General features: G+C 38.3%; 1 protein-coding gene across 1 annotated transcript; it reads right to left on the minus strand.

Moving 5' to 3' along the window:
* Window positions 1-18,053: 18,053 nt before the first annotated feature.
* On the minus strand, window positions 18,054-18,959 carry LOC127673978 (vomeronasal type-1 receptor 2-like). Its single transcript, XM_052169781.1, has one exon. It carries the CDS (start codon window positions 18,948-18,950, stop codon window positions 18,054-18,056), a length of 897 nt encoding a protein of 298 aa, XP_052025741.1. The 5' UTR covers window positions 18,951-18,959.
* Window positions 18,960-22,478: the final 3,519 nt, after the last annotated feature.

A 22,478-nucleotide genomic window follows, 5' to 3' on the forward strand; every position in this document is an offset into this window, starting at 1 on the left:
TTCCACAAAATAGAAACAGAAGGAACTCTATCCAACTCATTCTATGAAGCCAAAATTACACTGATAGCAAAACCACACAAAGATCCAACAAAGAAAGAGAACTTCAGGCCAATTTCTCTTATGAATATTGATGCAAAAATACTTAATAAAATTCTTGCCAACCGAATCCAAGAACACATCAAAATGATCATCCACCCTGATCAAGTAGATTTCATCCCAAGGATGCAGGGATGGTTCAATACATGGAAATCCATCAATGCTATCCACTACATAAACAAACTCAAAGATAAAAACCATATGATCATCTCATTAGGTGCAGAAAAAGGATTTGACAAAATTCAGTATCCTTTCATGCTAAAAGTCTTGGAAAGAACAGGAATTCAAGGCCCATACCTAAACATCATTAAAGCAATATACAGCAAAGCAGTAGCCAACATCAAACTAAACGGAGAGAAACTTGAAGCAATCCCACTAAAATCAGGGACTAGACAAGGCTGTCCTCTCTCTCCACATCTTCCCAATATAGTACTTGAAGTTCTAGCTAGAGCAATTAGACAACATAAGGAGGTCAAGGGGATACAAATTGTAAAGGAAGAAGTCAAATGATCACTATTTGCAGATGACATGATAGTCTACTTAAGTGACCCGAAAAACTCCACCAGAGAACTCCTACAGCTGATAAAAAACTTCAGCAAAGTGGCTGGTTATAGAATCAACTCAAGCAAATCAGTTGCCTTCCTATACTCAAAGGATAAGAAGGCTGAGAAAGAAGTTAGGGAAATGACACCCTTCACAATAGCGACAAATGATATAAAGTATCTTGGTGTGACTCTAACCAAACAAGTGAAAGATCTATAAGACAAGAACTTCAGGTCTCTGAAGAAGGAAATCAAAGAAGACCTCAGAAAATGGAAAAAATCTGCCATGCTTGTGGATCGGCAGGATTAATATAGTTAAAATGGCCATCTTGCCAAAAGTGATCTATAGATTCATTGCAATCCCCATCAAAATCCCAACTCAGTTCTTCACAGAGTTAGAAAAAGCAATTCTCAAATTCATCTGGAATAACAACAACAACAACAAAAAAACAAGATAGCTAAAACTATTCTCAACAACAAAAGAAATTCTGGGGGAATCACTATCCCTGACTTCAAGTAATACTACAGAGCAATAGTGTTAAAAAACTGCATGATATTGGCACAGTGACAGACAAGTGGAACAATGGAATAGAATTGAAGATCCAGAAATGAATCCACACACCTATGGTCACTTGATCTTCGACAAAGGAGCTGAAAACATCCAGTGGAAACAAGATAGCCTTTTCAACAGATGGTGCTGGTTCAATTAGAGGTCAGCATGCAGAAGAATGTGAATTGATCCATTCTCATCTCCATGTACTAAACTTCACTCCAAGTGGATCAAGGACCTCCATGTAAAACCAGACACACTGAAACTAATAGAAAAGAAATTGGGGAAGACCCTTGAGGATATGGGCACAGGGGAAAAGTTCCTGAACAGATCACCAATAGCTTATGCTCTAAGATCAAGAATTGACAAATGGGACCTCATAAAATTACAAAGTTTCTGTAAGGCAAAGGACACTGTTAAAAGGACAAAATGGCAACCATAAAATTGGGAAAGGATATTCACCAACACTACATCTGATAGAGGGCTAATATCCAATATATACAAAGAACCCAAGAAGTTAGACCCCAGGGAAACAAATAACCCTATTAAAAATGGGGTACAGATCTAAATAAAGAATTTTCACCTGAAGTAATTCGGATGGCTGAGAGGCACCTTAAGAAGTACTCTACATCATTAGTCATTAGGGAAATGCAAATCAAAACAACTCTGAGATTTCACCTCACACCAGTCAGAATGGCTAAGGTCAAAAACTCAGGAAACTGCAGGTGTTGGTGAGGATGTGGAGAAAGAGGAACACTCGTCCACTGCTGGTGGGGCTGTAGGATGGTACAACCACTTTGGAAATCAGTCTGGCGGTTCCTCAGAAAACTGGACATGACACTTCCAGAGGACCCTGCTATACCTCTCCTGGGCATATACCCAAAGGATTCCCTGGCATGCAATAAAGACACATGCTCCATTATGTTCATAGCAGCCTTATTTATAATAGCCAGAACCTGGAAAGAACCCAGATGTCCCTCAAAGGAGGAATGGATACAGAAAATGTGGTATATTTACACAATGGAATACTACTCAGCAATCAGAAACAATGAATTCACAAAATTTTTAGGCAAATGGTTTGATCTGGAAAATATCATCCTAAGTGAGGTAACCCAATCACAAAAGAATACACATGGAATGCAATCTCTGATAAGTTGATATTAATTAGCCCAGAAGCCCTGAATACCCAAGGCACAAATCGCATAACAAATGACTCCCAGGAAGAAGTATGGAGAGGCTCCTGATGCTGGAAAGGATTGACCTAGCATTGGAGGGGAAGATAAGGACAGAGAAAAAGGAGGGAGGTGATTGGAGAATGGGTGGAGAGGAAAAGGTTTATGGGACATACGGGGAGGGGGGATCCGGGAAAGGGGAAATCATTTGGAATGTAAACAAAGAATATAGAAAATAAAAATATTTAAAAAAAAAAAACAAATTCAAGATATCATCAGACTCTACTACAAAAGCCTATACTCAAGAAAACTGGAAAATCTGGAAGAAATCGACAATTTTCTAGATAGACAATAAGGTACCAAAACTAAATTAGGAACAGATAAACCATCTAAACAGTACCATAACTCATAAAGAAATAGAAACAGTCTTTAAAACCAAAAGAAGCCCAGGACCAGATGGGTTTAATGAATTCTAACAGACCATCAAAGACAACCTAAAATCAATATACTCTTCAAACTATTCTACAAAATAGACACAGAAGGAACACTATCCAATTTATTCTCTGAAACCACAATTATGTTTATACCTAAACCACACAAAAACCCAATAAAGAAAGGGAACTTCAGACCAATTTCCCTTATGAATACCAATGCAAAAATATTCAATAAAATTCTCACAAATAAAATCCAAGAATATGTCACAATGATCATCTACAACCATCAAGTAGACTTCATCCCAGGGATGCACAAATGATTCAAAATACTGAAATCCTTCCTTTTATTCCACTATATAAACAAACTCAAAGGGAAAAAACACATGATTAGATGCTGAGAAAGCATTTGACAAAATTGACAAAAAACACTGCATCATGGTAAAAGTCTTGGAAGATAAAAAATTCAAGGCTCATAACTAAACATAGTAAAAAGCCAATATACAGCAAACCAGTAACCATTGTCAAACTAAATGGAGAAAAATTGAAGTAATCCCACCAAAATCAGGGACTAGACAAGGCTGCCCATTCTCTCTTTACCTGTTCAATAAATTATTCAAAGCCAGAGCAATCAGACGAGAAAAGGTCAAAGAGATACAAAAAGCTGCATTCACAGACTTCAGAAACAGCAGTTCATATTATAACTAATAATATGAACTAGAAAACTTCTGGGGAGTGGGGGTCCAGAAAAGGGGAAATCATTTGAAATGTAAATAAAATGTAAATAAAAAATATATCCAATAAAAAAATATATCCAATAAAAAAAATTCCTGACAAGAAAAAAAAAGAAAAAAGAAAAAAGAAAATGTATTGACAACTAGGTCCTGCAATGTATATCTTACTGTCTTTGCAGTCTTGATGCAAAGTGTCCCATAATAATCAAAACACTAAGTGGACTTAACAGAGAAAGAATATTAAAAGTAATAAGGAAAAAAAGACCAAGTAACATATAAGACAGGTCTATGAGAAGTGTACTAGACTTCTCACCAGAGACTCTAAAAGTCAGAATATAAAGTATAGTGGTCTTGCAGACCCTGAGACAAAAAAAGTACAAGCCCAGTCTATAATCTCCAGCAAAACTCTCAGTCATTGTAGATAGAGAAACCAAGATACTACATGAGAACAACAACAAAAACAAATTTAAACAATATCTTTCTAGTACCCCAACTAAACAGAGGATTATAACAGTAAAACCCCATCACAAAGCAGGTGCCTACACCTAAAAAAGAAACCACAATAAATTCATCATCTCACAACAAAAGAAGAGAATCAGTCATACAAATAATATAGAAATATAGAAATGTATAGAAATACATAGAAAAACATGTTAAAATTCAAGATTATCATGGAAAATTATACAGATAAAATGGTAAACATAAGGAACCTTTCTAGGTCCCTGTAGCTGCTGCCAGGATTGACCAGACAGGCAACACCAGGTACACAGAGATACCCCAAGTTTAGCGTTGTTCGGGACACAGCTTCTGCCTGTGACAAAGGCCTGGGCAGTTCTGATAATCATTTGTGTGCCAGCCCTGTCATGGGACATTTGGCCTGCAGAGTGACCGGCACTTGGAAGGGGTCCCCGCAGCCTCTGCCATCTTCAATCCTGCACAAAACGACAGGCACAAAGACTAGCTACAAAGAGAAAACCCAAGTAAAATATTGTTTGGGGCAAGGAACACCAGGGCTCCAACAGCACCCAAGAATAGTGCAGTCCATCAGAAATCTGTGCCAGGGGAAACCCAGTCATCCAGAGGTGCAGAAATAGCCTTACAGGCTCACAGGAGGTTCAAGCACCAGCCAGTGACAACAGGAACAACCAACACCAGACATAACCAGATGGCAAAAGGCAAACATAGGAATGTTACAAACAAATCAAGGAAATATGGCAGCATATGAATCCAATTCTCCGACAACAGCAAGTCCTGGATATGTCAACACAGCAGAACAATAAGACTTGGATTTAAAATCACATCTCATGATGCTGTTAGAGAATTACGAGAAGGACATAAATAAATCTATTAAAGAAACACAGGAGAGCATGAATCAAAATATAGAAGCCCTTAGAAAGGAAACACAAAAATCAGTTAAAGAAATTCAGAATATGGTTCAACAGACTGAAGCCAATAAAGAGGAAATGCAAAAATCACTTAAAGAAACAAAGGAGAACATGGGTCAACAGACAGAAGTTATGAAAGAGGAAACACAAAAATCTCTTAAAGAATTACCCCAAAATACAAACAAACAAGTGAAGGAACTGATTAAAACCATCCAAGATCTAAAAACAGAAGTAGAAACAGCTAAGAAATCACAAAGGGAGACAACTTTGGAGATAGAATACCTTGGGAAGAAATCAGGGGTCATAGATGCAAATATCAACAACAGAAAGCAAGAGATAGAAGAATCCCAGATGCAGAAGATAACATAGAAAGCATTCACTCAGCAGTCAAAGAAAATGCAAAATGCAAAAAGCTTGTAACCCAAAACATCCAGAAAATGCAGGAAAAAAATAGGAAGACTAAAAATAGGGAATATAGGTATAAATGAGAGTGAAGATTTACAACTTAAAGAGCCAGCAACTCTCTTCAACAAAATTCTGGAAGAAAATTTCCCTAACCTAAAGAAAGAGATGCCCATGAACATACAAGAAGCCTACAGAACTCCAAACAAACTGGACCAGAACAGAAACACCTCCTGTCACATAATAATCAAAACACCAAATGTACTAAACAAAGAAAGAATATTAAAAGAAGAGAAAAAGGCCAAGTAACATATAAAGGAAGACCTATCAGAATTAAACCAGACTTCTCACCAGAGAAGTTCAGACCACTTTCCCTTATGAACATTGATGCAAAAATACTCAATAAAATTCTTGCCCACCGAATCCAAGAACACATCTAAATGATCATTCACCATGATCATGTAGGCTTCATCCCAGGGATGCAGGGTTGGTTCAATATACAGAAATCCATCAATGCAATCCACTACATAAACAAACTCAAAGAAAAAAACCACATGGTCATTTCCTTAGATGCTGAAAAAGCATTTGACAAAATTCGACACCCTTTCATGGTAAAAGTCTTGGAAAAAACAGGAATTCAAGGTGCATACCTAAAAATAGTTAAAGCATTATACATCAAACCGATAGCCAGCATCCAACTAAATGAAGAGAAATTTGAAGAAATCAGACTAAAATCAGGGACTAGACAAGGCTGCTCCCTCTCTCCATATCTTTTCAATATAGTACTTGAAGTTCTAGCTAGAACAATTAGACAACATAAGGAGGTCAAAGGGATGCAAATTGGAAAGGAAGAAGTCAAACTATCACTATTCACAGATGATATAAGAGTATACTTAAGTAACCCAAAAAAAACTTCGCCAGAGAACACCTACAGCTGATAAACAACTTCAGCAAAGTGGCTGGTTATAAAATCAACTCACACAAATCAGTAGCTTTCCTATACTCAAAGGATAAGCAGGCTGAGAAAGATATTAGGCAAATGACACCCTTCACAATAGCCACAAACAATATAAAGTATCTTGGTGTGACTCTAACCAATCAAGTGAAAGATCTGTTTGACAAGAACTTCAGGTCTCTGAAGAAGGAAATCAAAGAAGACCTCAGAAAATGGAAAAATCTTTCATGCTTGTAGATTGGCAGGATTAATATAGTGAAAATGGTCATCTTGCCAAAAGCAATATACAGATTCAATGCAATTCCCATCAAAATCGCAACTCAGTTTTTCATACTTAGAAAGAGCAATTCTCAAATTCAGCTGGAATAACATAAAACCCAAGACAGCTAAAAGTATTCTCAACAGTAAAAGAACTTCTGGGGGAATCACTATCTCAGAACTCAAGCAATAGTGATAAAAAACTGCATGGTATTGGTACAGTGACAGGCAGGTATATCAACAGAACAGACTTGAAGAAAGAGAAATGAACCCACGCACCTATGGTCACTTGATCTTTGACAAAGGATCTAAAACCATCCAGTAGAAAAACAATAGCCTTTTCAATAAATGGTGCTGGTTCAACTGGAGGTCAGCATGTAGAAGAATGCAAATCGGTCCATTCTTATCTCTTTGTACTAAGCTCAACTCCAAGTGGATCAAGGACCTCCACATAAAACCTCACTCACTTAAATTAATAGAAAAGAAACTGAGGAAGAGCATTGAGCCCATGGGCACAGGGGAAAATTTCCTGAACAGAACACCAATAGCCTATGCTCTAAGATCAAGAATTGACAAATGGGACCTCATAAAATTACAAAGTTTCTGTAAGGCTGACAAAACAGCAACCAACAAATTGGGAAAAGAGCTTCACCAACCCTACATCCAACAGAGGGCTAATATCCAATACATACAAAGAACTCAAGAAGTTAGACTCCAGAGAGCCAAATAACCCTATTAAAAAGTGGGGTACAGAGCTAAACAAAGAATTTTCACCTGAAGAATTTCAAATGGCTAAGAAGCACCTTAATAGATGTTCAACATCATTATTCATTAAGGGAAATGCAAATCAAAACAACCCTGAGATTTTACCTCACACCTGTTAGAAAGGCTAAGATTAAAAACTCAGAAGACAGCAGGTATTGGCGAAGATGTAGAGAAAGAGGAACACTCCTCCACTGCTGGTGGAATTGCAAGCTGGTACAACCACTCTGGAAATCAGTCTGGCAGTTCCTCAGAAAACTGGGTATGACAATTCTGGAGGACACTGTTATACCACTCCGGAGCATATACCCAGAGGGTTCCCCAGCATGCAATATGGAAACGTGCTCCACTATGTTCATAGAAGCCTTATTTATAATAGCCAAAAGCTGGAAAGAATCTAGATGTCTCTCAATGAAGGAATGGATACAGAAAGTGTGGTATATTTTCACAATGAAATATTATTCAGCAATTAAAAAACAATGAATTCATGAAATTTTTAGGCAAATGGTTGGAATTGGAAAATACCATCCTAAGTGAGGAAACCCATTCTCAAAAGAACACACATGGAATGCAGTCACTGATAAGTAGATATTAGCCTAGCATCTCTGAATACCAAAGACATAATTCACATATCAAATAATTCCTAGGAAGGAAGGAAGGAGAGGGCCCTGGTCCTGGAAAGGCTTGATGCAGCAATGTAAGGAATTACCAGAATAGAGAAGTAGAAGGGGCTTGATTGGGGAACCAGTGGAGGGAAGAGGGCTTATGGGACTTATGTGGAGGAGGGAAAGGGGAAAGGGGAAATCCTTTGGAATGTAAACAAAGAATAGAGAAAATTAAAAGAGAAAATTAAAAGAAAAAAAGAATCTTTCTAAATTAATTAAAGGTGGAATTAAAAACATTGTGCAATAAAATCAGGGATTTACATGGAAAACATTTCTGATAAAATAGAAGAAATATATAGAAAAACATGTTAAAATTGAAAATTATCTTTTTTTTCCTTTTTTTTTTTCATGAAAAATAATGCAGATGAAATGGTAGACATAAAAATATTACTAGAGTGCAAAGGGCCAGCGGTGCCTCTGGAGGCCGGCCACAGGGAGGCACCTTGCTCAGGTGAGTCCCTCTGACCCAGCAGAGCAGAAGCTTCTGTCTGGAGCCTTCTGGTCTCCGCATCTGAATCAGAAGCAGCCTGGGCCACGCACCCTGTCCCTAAGCAGTGCAGAGGGCCAGCAGTGCATCTGGAGGCTGGCCACATGGAGGCTGCTTGCTCAGGTGAGTCCATCTGACCCAGCAGAGCAGAAGCCTCTGGCGGGAGCCTTCTGGTCACCACCTCTAGATCAGAAGCAGCCTGGGCCACATGCCCCATCCCCAAGCAGTGCAGAGGGCCAGTGGTGCATCTGGAGGCCAGCTCCAGGGAGGCATCTTGCAAAGGTGAGTCCTGCATTGACAACAAGACCAACTAACACCAGTGAGATCTAGATGGGAAAAGGCAAATGTAGGAACGTTACTAACAGAAATCAAGGCAATATGGCAGCATCTGAACTCAATTCTCTGTTAATAGCAAGTCCTGGATACCCCAACACACCAGAAAAGCAAGATTTGGATGTAAAATCACTGGTTGTGATGCTGTTACAAGAACACATGAAGGACATAAATACATCTCTTTTTTTTTATTCGATATAATTTATTTACATTTCAAATGACTTCCCCTTTTCTAGCCCCCCCACTCCCTGAAAGTCCCGTAAGCCCCCTTCTCTTCCCCTGTCCTCCCACCCACCCCTTCCCACTTCCCCGTTCTGGTTTTGCCAAATACTGTTTCACTGAGTCTTTCCAGAACCAGGGGCCACTCCTCCTTTCTTCTTATACCTCATTTGATGTGTGGATTATGTTTTGGGTATTCCAGTTTTCTAGGTTAATATCCACTTAATAGTGAGTGCATACCATGATTCACCTTTTGAATCTGGGTTACCTCACTTAGTATGATATTCTCTAGCTCCATCCATTTGCCTAAGAATTTCATGAATTCATTGTTTCTAATGGCTGAATAGTACTCCATTGTGTAGATATACCACATTTTTTGCATCCACTCTTCTGTTGAGGGATACCTGGGTTCTTTCCAGCATCTGGCAATTATAAATAGGGCTGCTATGAACATAGTAGAACATGTATCCTTATTACATGGTGGGGAGTCTTCTGGATATATGCCCAGGAGTGGTATAGCAGGATCTTCTGGAAGTGAGGTGCCCAGTTTTCGGAGGAACCGCCAGAATGATTTCCAGAGTGGTTGTACCAATTTGCAACCCCACCAGCAATGGAGGAGTGTTCCTCTTTCTCCACTTCCTCTCCAACACCTGCTGTCTCCTGAATTTTTAATCTTAGCCATTCTGACTGGTGTAAGATGAAATCTTAGGGTTGTTTTGATTTGCATTTCCCTAATGACTAATGAAGTTGAGCATTTTTTAAGATGCTTCTCCGCCATCCGAAGTTCTTCAGGTGAGAATTCTTTGTTTAACTCTGTACCCCATTTTTTAATAGGGTTGTTTGGTTTTCTGGAGTCTAACTTCTTGAGTTCTTTATATATATTGGATATTAGCCCTCTATCTGATGTAGGATTGGTGAAGATCTTTTCCCAATTTGTTGGTTGCCGATTTGTCCTCTTGATGGTGTCCTTTGCCTTACAGAAACTTTGTAATTTTATGAGGTCCCATTTGTCAATTCTTGCTCTTAGAGCATACGCTATTGGTGTTCTGTTCAGAAACTTTCTCCCTGTACCGATGTCCTCAAGGATCTTCCCCAGTTTCTTTTCTATTAGCTTCAGAGTGTCTGGCTTTATGTGGAGGTCCTTGATCCATTTGGATTTGAGCTTAGTACAAGGAGACAAGGATGGATCAATTCACATTCTTCTGCATGCTGACGTCCAGTTGAACCAGCACCATTTGTTGAAAAGGCTATCTTTTTTCCATTGGTTGTTTTCAGCCTCTTTGTCGAGGATCAAGTGGCCATAGGTGTGGGTTCATTTCTGGATCTTCAATCCTGTTCCATTGATCCTCCTGCCTGTCACTGTACCAATACCATGCAGTTTTTAACACTATTGTTCTGTAGTATTGCTTGAGGTCAGGGATACTGATTCCCCCAGATTTTCTTTTGTTGCTGAGAATAGTTTTAGCTATCCTGGGTTTTTTGTTGTTCCAGATGAATTTGATAATTGCTCTTTCTAACTCTGTGAAGAATTGAGTTGGGATTTTGATGGGTATTGCATTGAATCTGTATATTGCTTTTGGCAAAATGGCCATTTTAACTATATTGATTCTACCGATCCATTAGCATGGGAGGTTTTCCTATTTTTTGAGGTCTTCTTCCATTCCCTTCTTCAGAGTCTTGAAGTTCTTGTCATACAGATCTTTCACATGTTTGGTAAGAGTCACCCCAAGATACTTTATACTGTTTGTGGCTATTGTGAAGGGGGTCATTTCCCTAATTTCTTTCTCAGCCTGCTTTTCCTTTGAGTATAGGAAGGCCACTGATTTGCTGGAGTTGATTTTATAACCTGCCACTTTGCTGAAGTTGTTTATCAGCTGTAGGAGCTCTCTAGTGGAGTTCTTTGGGTCACTTAGGTATAAATACATCTCTTAAAGAAATTCAGGAGAAAAATGATCAAAAGCTAGAAGCCCTTACAAAGGAAACACAAAAATGACTGAAAGAAATTCAGGAGAATATGAGTCCAATGATAGTAGCCAATAAGGAGGAAATGCAAAAATCACTTTAAAAAGTACAGGAGAAATTTGATCAACAGACAGAAGTCATGAAAGAAGAAACACAAATATTTCTCAAAGAATTACAGGAAAAAACAAACAAACAAGTGAAGGAACTGAGCAAAAACATCAAGGATCTAAAAACAGAAGTAGAAACAACTAAGAAATTGCAAAGGGAGACAACTTTGGAGATAGAAAACCTTGGGAAGAAATCAGGGACCATAGATGCAAATATCAACAACAGAATACAAGAAATAGAAGAAAGACTCTCAGATGCTGAAGATACCATAGAAACCATGGACTCAATGGTCAAAGAAAATGCAAAATGCAAAAAGCTTGTAACCCAAAATATCCAGGAAATCCAGGACAAATTGAGAAGGCCAAATCTAAGGATTAAAGGCATAGATGAGAGCAAAGATTTACATCTTAAAGGGCCAGCATATATCTTCAATAAAATTATGGAAGAAAACTTCCCTAATCTAAAGAAAGAGATGCCCATGAATATACAAGAAGCTTACAGAACTCCAAACAGACTGGACCAGAACAGAAATACATCCCGTCACATAATAATCAAAACCCCAAATGTACTACACAAGGAAAGAATATTAAAGGCATTAAGAGAAAGAGGCCAAGTAACATATAAAGGAAGACCTATCAGAATTATACGAGACTTCTCACCAGAGACTATGAAAGCTAGAAGATCCTGGGCAGATCTCATGCAGACTCTAAGAGAACATAAATGCCAGCCAAAACTTCTATACCCAGCAAAACTCTCAATCACCATAGATGGAGAAACCAAGATATTCCATGACAAAACTAAATTCACCCAATATCTTACCACAAACCCAGCCCTACAAAGGATAATAGGAGGAAAACACCAATACAAGGAGGGAAATTTCACCCTGGAAAATGCAAAATAGTAAACTTCTTTCAACAAACCCAAAAGAAGATAACCAATCAAATATAAAAGATAACATCAAAAATGACAGGAAGTAATAATCACTAATCCCTAATATCTCTTAACATCAATGGACTCAATTCCCCAATAAAAAGACATAGACTAACAGACTGGATATGTAAACAGGATCCTATATTTTGCTGCATACAGGAAACACACCTCAGTGTCAAAGACAAACACTACCTTAGAGTAAAAGGCTGGAAGACAATTTTACAAGCAAATGGTCTCAGGAAACAAGCCAGAGTAGCCATTCTAATAACAGATAAAATTGACTTTCAATCTAAAGTCATCAAAAGAGACACTAAGGGATACTTCTTGCTAGTCAAAGGAAAAACACACCAAGAAGAACTCTCAATCCTGAACATCTATGCTCCAAATGCAAAGGCACCCTCATTCGTAAAAGCAAATTTAGTAAAGCTCAAAGCACACATTGCACCTAACACAATAATTGTGGGTGACTTCAACACTGCACTTTCTTCAATGGACCGATCAGGAAAACAGAAACTAAACAGGGACACAGTGAAACTACTTAAAGCTTTGGACCATTTAGAGTTAACAGATATATTTAGAATATTTCACCCTAAAGCAAAAGAATATACATTTTTCTCAGCACATCATGGTACCTTCTCTAAAATCGACCATATAACTGGTCCCAAGACAGACCTCAACAAATATAAGAAGATCGAAATAATCCCATGCCTCCTATCATATCACTATGGAGTAAAAGTGGTCTTCAATAGCAACAAAAACAACAGAAAGCCCACATACACATGGAAACTGAACAATACTCTACTCAATGATACCTTGGTCAAGGAAGAAATAAAGAAAGAAATCAAAGACTTTTTAGAATTTAATGAAAATGAAGACACAACATACCCAAATCTATGGGACACAATGAAAGCAGTGCTAAGAGGAAAACTCATATCCCTGAGTGCCTCCCCCCAAAAAATGGAGAGAGCAGACACTAACAGCCTAATGACACACCTGAAAGCCCTGGAACAAAAAGAAGCCAATTCCCCCAGGAGGAGTAGAAGACAGGAAATCATCAAACTCAGGGCTGAAATCAATAAAGTAGAAACTAAGAGAACCGTACAAAGAATCAACAAAACCAGGAGCTGGTTCTTTGAGAAAATCAACAAGATAGATAAACCCTTAGCCAGACTAACCAAAGGGCACAGAGACATTATCCAGATTAACAAACTTAGAAATGAAAAGGGAGATATAACAACAGAAACTGAGGAAATTCAAAAAATCATCAGATCCTACTACCAAAGCCTATACTCATCACAACTGGAGAATCTGGAGGAAATGGACAATTTCCTAGAGAGATACCAAACACCAAAATTAAATCAGGATCCAATAGATCATCTAAACAGTCCCATAACCCCTAAAGAAATAAAAGGGGTCATAGAAAGTCTCCCAACCAAAAAAAGCATGGGACCAGATGGCTTCAGTACAGAATTCTATCAGACCTTCAAAGAAGACCTAACACCAATACTCTTCAAACTGTTCCACAAAATAGAAACAGAAGGAACACTACTCAACTCGTTCTATGAAGCCGCAGTTACACTAATACCAAAATCACACAAAGATCTAACAAAGAAAGTAAACTTCAGGCCAATTTCCCTTATGAATATCGATGCAAAAATACTCAATAAAATTCTTGCCAACCAAATCCAAGAACACATCAAAATGATCATCAACCATGATCAAGTGAGCTTCATCCCAGGGATGCAGGGATGGTTCAATATTTGGAAATCCATCAATGCAATGCACTACATAAAAATCTCAAAGAAAAAAAACCATATGATCATTTCATTAGAAGCTGAAAAGGCATTTAACAAAATTCATCATCCCTTCATGTTAAAAGTCTTGGAAATAACAGGAACTCAACGCCCATACCTAAACATAATTAAAGTAATATACAGCAAACTGGTAGCCAACATCAAACTAAATGGAGAGAAGCTTGAAGCAATCCCACAAAAAACAGGGACTAGACAAGGCTGCCCGCTCTCTCCATATCTTTTCAATATAGTACTTGAAATCCTAGCTACAGCAATCAGACAACATAAGGAGGTCAAAGGTATACAAATTGGAAAGGAAAATGTAAAATTATCACTATTTGCGGATGATGTGATATTATACTTAAGTGACCAAAAAAAAAAAAGAAAGAAAGAAAGAAAAAAAACTCCACCAGAGAACTCCTACAGCTGATAAACAACTTCAGCAAAGTGGCAGGTTATAAAATCAATTCAAGCAAATCAGTTGCCTTCCTATACTGAAAGGATAAGCAGGCTGAGAAAGAAATTAGTGAAATTACACCCTTCACAATAGCCACAAATAATATAAAGTATTTTGGTGTGACTTTAACCAAACAAATGAAAGATCTTTATGATAAGAACTTCAGGTCTCTGAAGAAGGAAATCGAAGAAGACCTCAGAAAATGGAAAAATCTGCCATGCTTGTGGATTGGCAGGATTAATATAGTTAAAATGGCCATCTTGCCAAAAGCAATATATAGATTCAATGCAATCCCCATCAAAATCCCAACTCAGTTCTTCACAGAGTTGGAAAAAGCAATTCTCAAATTTATTTGGAATAACAAAAAACCCAGGATAGCTAAAACTATTCTCAACAGTAAAACAACTTCTGGGGATATTAGTATCCTAGACCTCAAGCAATACTACAGAGCAATAGTGTTAAAAACTGCATGGTATTGGCACAGGGACAGGCAAGTGGACCAATGGAATAGAAGTGAAGACCCAGAAATGAATCCACACACCAATGGTCACTTGATCTTTGACAAAGGAGCTGAAAACATCCAGTGGAATAAAAGATAGCCTTTTCAACAAATGGTGCTGGTTCAACTGGAGGTCAGCCTGCAGGAGAATGCGAATTAATCCATTCTCATCTCCTTGTACTAAGCTCAACTCCACGTGGATCAAGGACCTCCACATAAAACCAGACACACTGAAACTAATAGAAAAGAAACTGGGGAAAACCCTTGAGGACATATGCACAGGCGGAAAGTTCCTGAAAAGAACACCAATAGTTTATGCTCTAAGATCAAGAATTGACAAATGGGACCTCATAAACTTACAAAGCTTCTGTAAAGCAAAGGACACCGTCAAAAGGACAAAAATGGCAACCAACAAATTGGGAAAAGATCTTCACCAACCCTACATCCGATAGAGGGCTAATATCCAATATATACAAAGAACTCAAGAAGTTAGACCCCAGGGAACCAAATAACCCTATTAAAAAATGGGGGTAGAGACCTAAACAAAGAATTTTCTCCTGAAGAAATTTGGATGGCCGAGAAGCACCTTAAGAAATGTTCATCGTCATTAGCCATTAGGGAAATACAGATCAAAACAACCCTGAGATTTCACCTCACACCAGTCAGAATGGCTAAGGTTAAAAACTCAGGAGACAGCAGGTGCTGGCGAGGATGTGGAGAAAGAGGAACACTCCTTCACTGCTGGTGGAATTGTAAGATGGTACAACGACTCTGGAAATCAGTCTGGTGGTTCCTAAGAAAACTGGGCATGATACTTCTGGAGGACCCTGCTATACCTCTCCTGGGCATATACCCAGAGGATTCCCCAGCATGCAATAAGGACACATGGTCCACTATGTTTGTAGCAGCCTTATTTATAATAGCCAGAAGCTGGAAAGAACCCAGATATCCCTCAATGGAGGAATGGACACAGAAACTGTGGTATATATACACAATGGAGTACTATTCAGCAATTAAAAACAATGAATTCATAAATTTTTTAGGCAAATGGATGGAACTGGAAAATATCATCCCAAGCGAGGTAACACAATCACAAAAGAATACACATGGAATGCAATCATTGATAAGTGGATATTAATTAGCCCTGAAGCTCTGAATACTGAAGATACAATTAGCATATCAAATGATTCCCGTGAAGAAGGAAGAAGAGGGCCCTAATCCTAGAAAGGCTTGATCCAGCATTGTAGAGGAGTACCAGGACAGAGAAAAGGGAGGGGGAAAGACAGGAGAATGGATGGAGAGAAGAGGACTTATGGAACATATGGGGGGGGGGGGAAGGGGAAGGCTTTTAGAATGTAAACAAAGAATATAGAAAATAAATTTTAAAAAGTATTACTAAATTAATTGAAAGAGAAATTACAAACTTTTTCTGATAAAATTGATGATTTACATGAAAAATATTTCTGTTAATCTATGTCTTCTTATTGGGAAATTGATGTTATATTAATGAATAGTGATTGTTTCTTCTTGTTATTTTTTATGTTATTTTTATGTTTGGGTGGTTATCTTCTTTTGGGTTTGTTAGAAGATTACTTTCCTGCTTTTTCTACATGTAGTTTCTTTCCTTGTGTTGGTATTTTCCATCTATTATCCTTTGTAGGGCTGGATTTGTGGAGAGATATTGTGTAATTTTGGTTTTATCATGGAATATTTTGTTTTTTCCATCTCTGTTGATTGAGAGTTTTGCTGGATATAGTAGTCTGGGTTGGCATTTGTGTTCTCTTAGGGTCTGTGTGAGATCTGCCAAGGATCTTGCTTTCATCATCTCTGGTAAGAAGTATGGTATAAATCTGATAGGTCTGCCTTTATAAGTTACTTTCCCTTTTTCACCTTACTGCTTTTAATATTCTTTATTTGTTTAGTAAATTTGGTGTTTTGATTATTATGTGTCAAGAGGAATTTTTGTTTTGGTCCAGTCTGTTTGGAGTTCAGTAGGCTTTTTGTATGTTCATGGGCATCACTTTCTTTTGGTTAGGGAAGTTTTCTTCTATAATTTTGTTGAAGATATTTACTGGCCCTTTAAGTTGGAAATCTTCACTCTCTTTTATACATATAATCCTTAGGTTTGGTCTTCTGATTGTGTCCTGGATTTCCTGGATGTTTTGGGTTGCAACCTTTATGCATGTTTGCATTTTCTTTGACTGTTGAGACAATGTTTTCTATGGTATCTTACTGCAGCCATTTGCACCAGGGAGCCAGGTGACTCCACAGCCTTCTGTGCACAACCTGCCAGGAGAGAGTGATCTCCCAGCCTTGCACAAGAACCCTACCAACAGAAACCAAGGCTACTTGGGAACATTAGAACCCAGTTCTCCCAACACAGCAAGTCCTGGATATCCCAACACACCAGAAGCAAGAGTTGGATTTAAAATCATATCTCATGATGCTGATAGAAGGTTTCAAGAAGGACTTAAATAACTCCCTTTAAGAACATGGTTCAACAGGAAAAAAAAAAAAGTCCTTAAAGAGGAAACACAAAAATCCCTTAAAGAATTACAGGAAAACACAAAGAATCAAGTAACCTGAACAAAACCATCCAGGATTTAAAAGTGGAAGTAGAAATTATAAAGAAATCACAGTGCGAGACATCTCTGGAGAAAGAAAACTTTGGAAAGAATTCAGGAGTCATATATACAAGCATCAACAACAGAATACAAGAGATAGAAGAGAAAATCTCAGGTGAGCATTATTTTTGAACTGCATAAGGCTTTTATTTCACTTTAAGAAATTGATGTTGATCCAGTCATATAATAGTTGGTTTGTACATAGCATAAAGATAATAGTAAGGAAAATTGTATGTTAGTCATAAACATACATGACATATTGATTTTAAAAAGTTATTTCATAACAGCATGTCATAGTATTCATAATTGTGTTTCTTTATACAAAGGTTCTGCAGTGATATAAACTTTACTAAGTCTCTAGAAACTGAGAGTAAATATTGAAGCCAAACATATTTGATCTTCCTCAAACAATATTACTTAGGATTTCCAGAACAGAGTACGATTTTCATAATAATACTACATTAGAAAAAGCTGCTTGATTCTAGTCTACTATGATACTATGGTATTAGTTTCAACAGGCTACAACCTAAATTATGAGTACAGTTTTCCTTAGAAAAACAAGGGGCTAGGCATTAGTTTTATGTCGATATTTTGTATAAGAAGAGGAACTTAAAGTTTAAATAGTGTGGAAAAGAAACCATACACTCTATATTCCTATGATAACAGTAGGAGATTTGGTGATTCCTAACTCAGGGAAAGCATAATCTTGGCAAATTTGAGTCATGATTCATCACAAAAGGTCCCAAAGTAGGAAAACACATTGAAATGATTGCTGTGATGTTCATCAGCCACCAACCAGGATTATATACAAGAGCAATGCAACCTTGTAAGATGGAAGAGAGGGCATAAAAACCTATAAAGGTGGACACCAGGGCCAGTATCCTGTGGGTAGCTCTGGTCTCAGGAGCTATTCTGGAGGAAACAGTGATGCTGTGGATATGTTGAACACTTTGCCTATGCATATAGAGAATGACAACCATGGAACTGCTAGACCAGATGATCACGAAAGAAAACAAAATTTCAGGAAGAACAAAAAGTGCAGTATATAATGAGCTTATAAAGTCATCATGAACTACAATGGAGCAGTATTTCAAATGAGCTTTATGTGTCAGGTTCTTTCTGTTCTCCTTGTTAGACATATAAACAGGAAAAATCACATTTAATGCTATGTAGAGAATCCAGCAAATAGAAATGAAGAGACCAATATGACTTGGGTATTTGAGTTTAAAACTCATCGAACAAGAATTCCTAGGACTGATGGTGATTGCCTGGAAGACACTCAAGCAGCAGGTGGTACTAATGGACATGTTTCTGCCCAGTCTTTGAATATACAAAAGGAATTTGCAGCCAAAGTCACTGATAAATCCTTTTATCCCAAAAGTTTGCATGGTATGCATCAGTCCTTTAGAAAGAAGGATCAAAAAGTTGGCTGTGAATAGGTGTGTAAGAATCAAATTTGTGGTCTTTATTGTGTGTTCAATATAGTAATTGATTAGGTAGCAGGAAAGAAGTGAGAAATTTCCCAGAATTCCAACTGTACTCTGAAATAAGAACACTATCCCTATTATCAAATCCTTGAGATCCATTCTATCATTCAGCAATTTTTCATTAAACTATCACAAAAATCACTTCCTTGAGCTGTTGACTTGAACTCTTGGAGACCTGGTTGTTGATGTGAAAAAATTGCATGGGCTCTAGCTTGCTATACTCTAGTAGTCAATCTAATAGAAGGCTTTTGATTCAGAAAATCATTTTGACAGCAATATTTGACAAAAATATATTGTCAGTAACACTGCTGAAATCTTCCAATATGTATATTTATGAAAAGTACTTCTAGATCTTTGCATAGAAATGTCACTATTAAGAGAAAGCCCAAGTACCTGTTAGAAAATCAATGATCAGTGAGTAAAAACATAAAGGGTTCTCATTGACAAATTCCAAAATGAACTTCCAGTTACAACTTATATTTAAAATAAAGTGACTTTAATAACCCTTTTAAGAAAAAGAAGTAAAAAAGTAAAAAGATAATTCTATGCATTTGTCTTCCTAAATTTAAACAAAATAAAAAACATTTTGTGAAAACAATGCAAGTATTTCTTTGTTCTAACAGAACGCAGTGTTTATTATATAGTACAAGCAACTAACCATAATGTTTAAGTGACAAAATAGAAAAAAATTTAAGATTCAGGTCTCATATAGTTGACATAATACACATAGATATAGGTATTCTTGCTTTTGCACACAGATACAGACCTCATAAGCAACAAAATAAAAATATATGAATCATTTCTACCATAGTCAGGAAGAAAGTGAGAATATTGAGAAAAAATAAACTGGCAAAGGATGTACAATATTCTTATGAGCTCTGATGTCTGGTGTCATTGAGCAGTAAAGAATATCTAATGATAAAACCACGGTAAACAACACATATTTATATGATTGTGAATTCCTTTAAGCCCAAAAATGGGAAGAGAAGACAATTAACATTACTCAATATGGCCAAATTAATGACGCAAATAATTAGGTAAAACAATTTTTTTAAATTCATGAACATGGACTGCATCCACCTAAAATGGATTGAAGACTTTCTGCCTTAGACATGAAAAATGCATGGTTATCATTCCATGTAAGAGGCCGTAGAGGGCCATTGGTAATTGAAATTATAGGTTAGGTGTAGCTCAATTCTTGAGAAATATTGGTTTAATCAAAAACAGTAATGATATCAGTTTTTCTTAATTAAAATGATGTTTCAGACAAAGATGAAGACATGCAGGTTTATCATTCTATTTATACTTCTGTTCTATGATGTCTTGTTCTATTTCTGTCGTTTGTTTTTGTGGGATCCTGGTTTGGGGACATGGTTGCTTAGATCTTACAAGTTCTAAAATACGCCATACAGAGCAACAAGTGGAAATAGAACAACCCATCTAGTTATTATACTCCCTTATGACTTCTTTCAGAGCACATGAGTTCTTTTTTCTCACCTGCATTGGTACTCAGGGGACACCCTGGTAAGACTGGGGTTCAAGAAATCTAAGCATCACTTGTCAGGCTTTAAATACCTAGTATTGGGAAACCCTGCTATAATATGAAGGTCAAAGTCTGCCATGCCAAGATTGGTCACATGAGCTTGATACAGAGCAGAGGATTGACTTTCTACCAGGCCTTCCTACACTCTACTTTACCTAAGAATCTGCAAATACATCATTCTACCTAACAAATGCCAAATAATCCTTAGTGCAATTATAGGACCAACTTACTGGTAAACCTCTCCAGACAAATAAGGTATCCACAGAACTTCAAACTTTAGCCAATGAAAATTCATCCTAAGAGGAACCACTTCTCAGTTTCCAAGGTTTATATAGTTCTTCTCAGCACTAATAAAAATCTATGTGCACAAGCTGTTTTGTTGAAACCTTCTGAAATAGCTGATTCACTGTCCATTATCTAAAATAGCAGTAAGAATAAAGAGCTTTAACATTGAGATATGACTGAGTCTTACAATCCCCCACATTCATTCTCTCTCTCTCTCTCTCTCTCTCTCCCTCTCCCTCTCTCTCTCTCTCTCTCTCTCTCTCTCTCTCTCTCTCTCTCTCTCTCTCTCTCTCCCTCCCTCCCTTTGTGTATTCATTGCCTGAACCCACCTTGTGTGCTTCAGAATGTTGACACACCAAAGGATGGTATGGACTGAGGTACTAGTTTTTCTGCTCCATTCTTTCCTGTTTGGTATGCATCAGAACCTAGATTCAAGTAAAGAGGCAAAAAAAAAAAGTGAAACCACAACCTAGGTCACACAACCAATACAAGAAAGACTCAGGGCCTCAGGATCTCAGGCCCTCAGGCACTTCAGTAATATTGTGTCCAAGTCATTGTATAGGCTGACACAAATGCTCAGAACCATAAAGGAAATTAAAGAGGACCAACCTAGTTGAAGTCTTCTTCCCTAAAGTTTATTCAAGCTAACAGAGACTGACTTGAGTTAGTCATAAAAAAAAAAAAAAAAAACTGTTATGTTCTACAATGGTTCACTATGCAAAGAGCAGAAAAATGCATTGCCTGTCTCTCAATGAACTGTATAATTAAAAAATTGTTTTAATACTAAAAGAGATTTAACTCAAGAATTATAATATTAAAGGTAGTACATTACAAGGATAAAACTTAAATCCCAGTATTGTAAAAGCAACTAAATTATAGGAAACTATTAAAAATAATTAAGAAAGCAGATTAACAGTCACCACATAAACGACATTGGCGGCGGCGGCGGCGGCGGCGGTAGCAGTGGCTGCTCCAGCTGAAGGGCCATCAGCAGTGGAACCAAGGCGACACAGGGTCCAGTTAGGCCCTGCGCCCACGACCACTGACCTTCGCTGACCAGCCGGGCGGCAAGCAACTGCGGTTCTGCGGAGCCTTTCGCTGCACGGAAGCCACTTCAGAACTCGGCTGCCCGCCAGTCAGGAGAGACTCACCGCCATCTTGATCCCGGGCTCCAGAGATCAGTCAGACTGAGGTACACAAACATAATCCTAGGCCCAACACCGCAGGGGTCTGAGCCAGACGGGCGTTGGCCTGCACCCAGGCCCTGGGCTGTTCGAGTGGCCATCGGGGCGCCAACCCAGCCAGGAGTTTTTTTTTTTTGCCCCGGCCGGTGCACGCGCCGCCATTTTGCCTACAGGAGCCAGAGTGCTCGGGAGGGCAGAGACTGCTAACAAGCGTAGCCTGAGGCTAACAAAACGGGGGTCTAGGCCCCAAAAGGCACAGGACTGACCCCAAGAACTGGGCGGCTTGGTGGGCCATCTGTGTGTCAACCAGCCCAGGAGGTTATTAGCACAACAGACTCTCCCGGTGCTTTCGCGGAGCGCGGACGCGCACGCCCGCCATCCGGGTCACCTGGCGGACCCAAATAACAGACATAGCCCTAGGGGAACTTTGCTCGGACCTTGGCCTCCCAGGCGTTTGCCTGGACTCAGGGCCCAGGCGACAAGGCTAACCTAGTGTGCGCCAGCCCGGTTGGGGAAATCGGCTGCCCAGCGGAGTGAGCGGAGCACAGGGGAGGTCACAGCAACATTCACCTTCGGAGCTCCCTGGGGGTGCACACGGGTTCCACCTGGTCCACA

The sequence above is a fragment of the Apodemus sylvaticus genome, chromosome 23, assembly GCF_947179515.1.
Source record: "Apodemus sylvaticus chromosome 23, mApoSyl1.1, whole genome shotgun sequence".
NCBI lineage: Eukaryota > Metazoa > Chordata > Mammalia > Rodentia > Muridae > Apodemus > Apodemus sylvaticus.

Bases quoted from the DNA above. Each gene is read 5' to 3' on its own strand.
- LOC127673978 (XM_052169781.1), bottom strand. From the start codon at position 18,950: ATGGATCTCAAGGATTTGATAATAGGGATAGTGTTCTTATTTCAGAGT.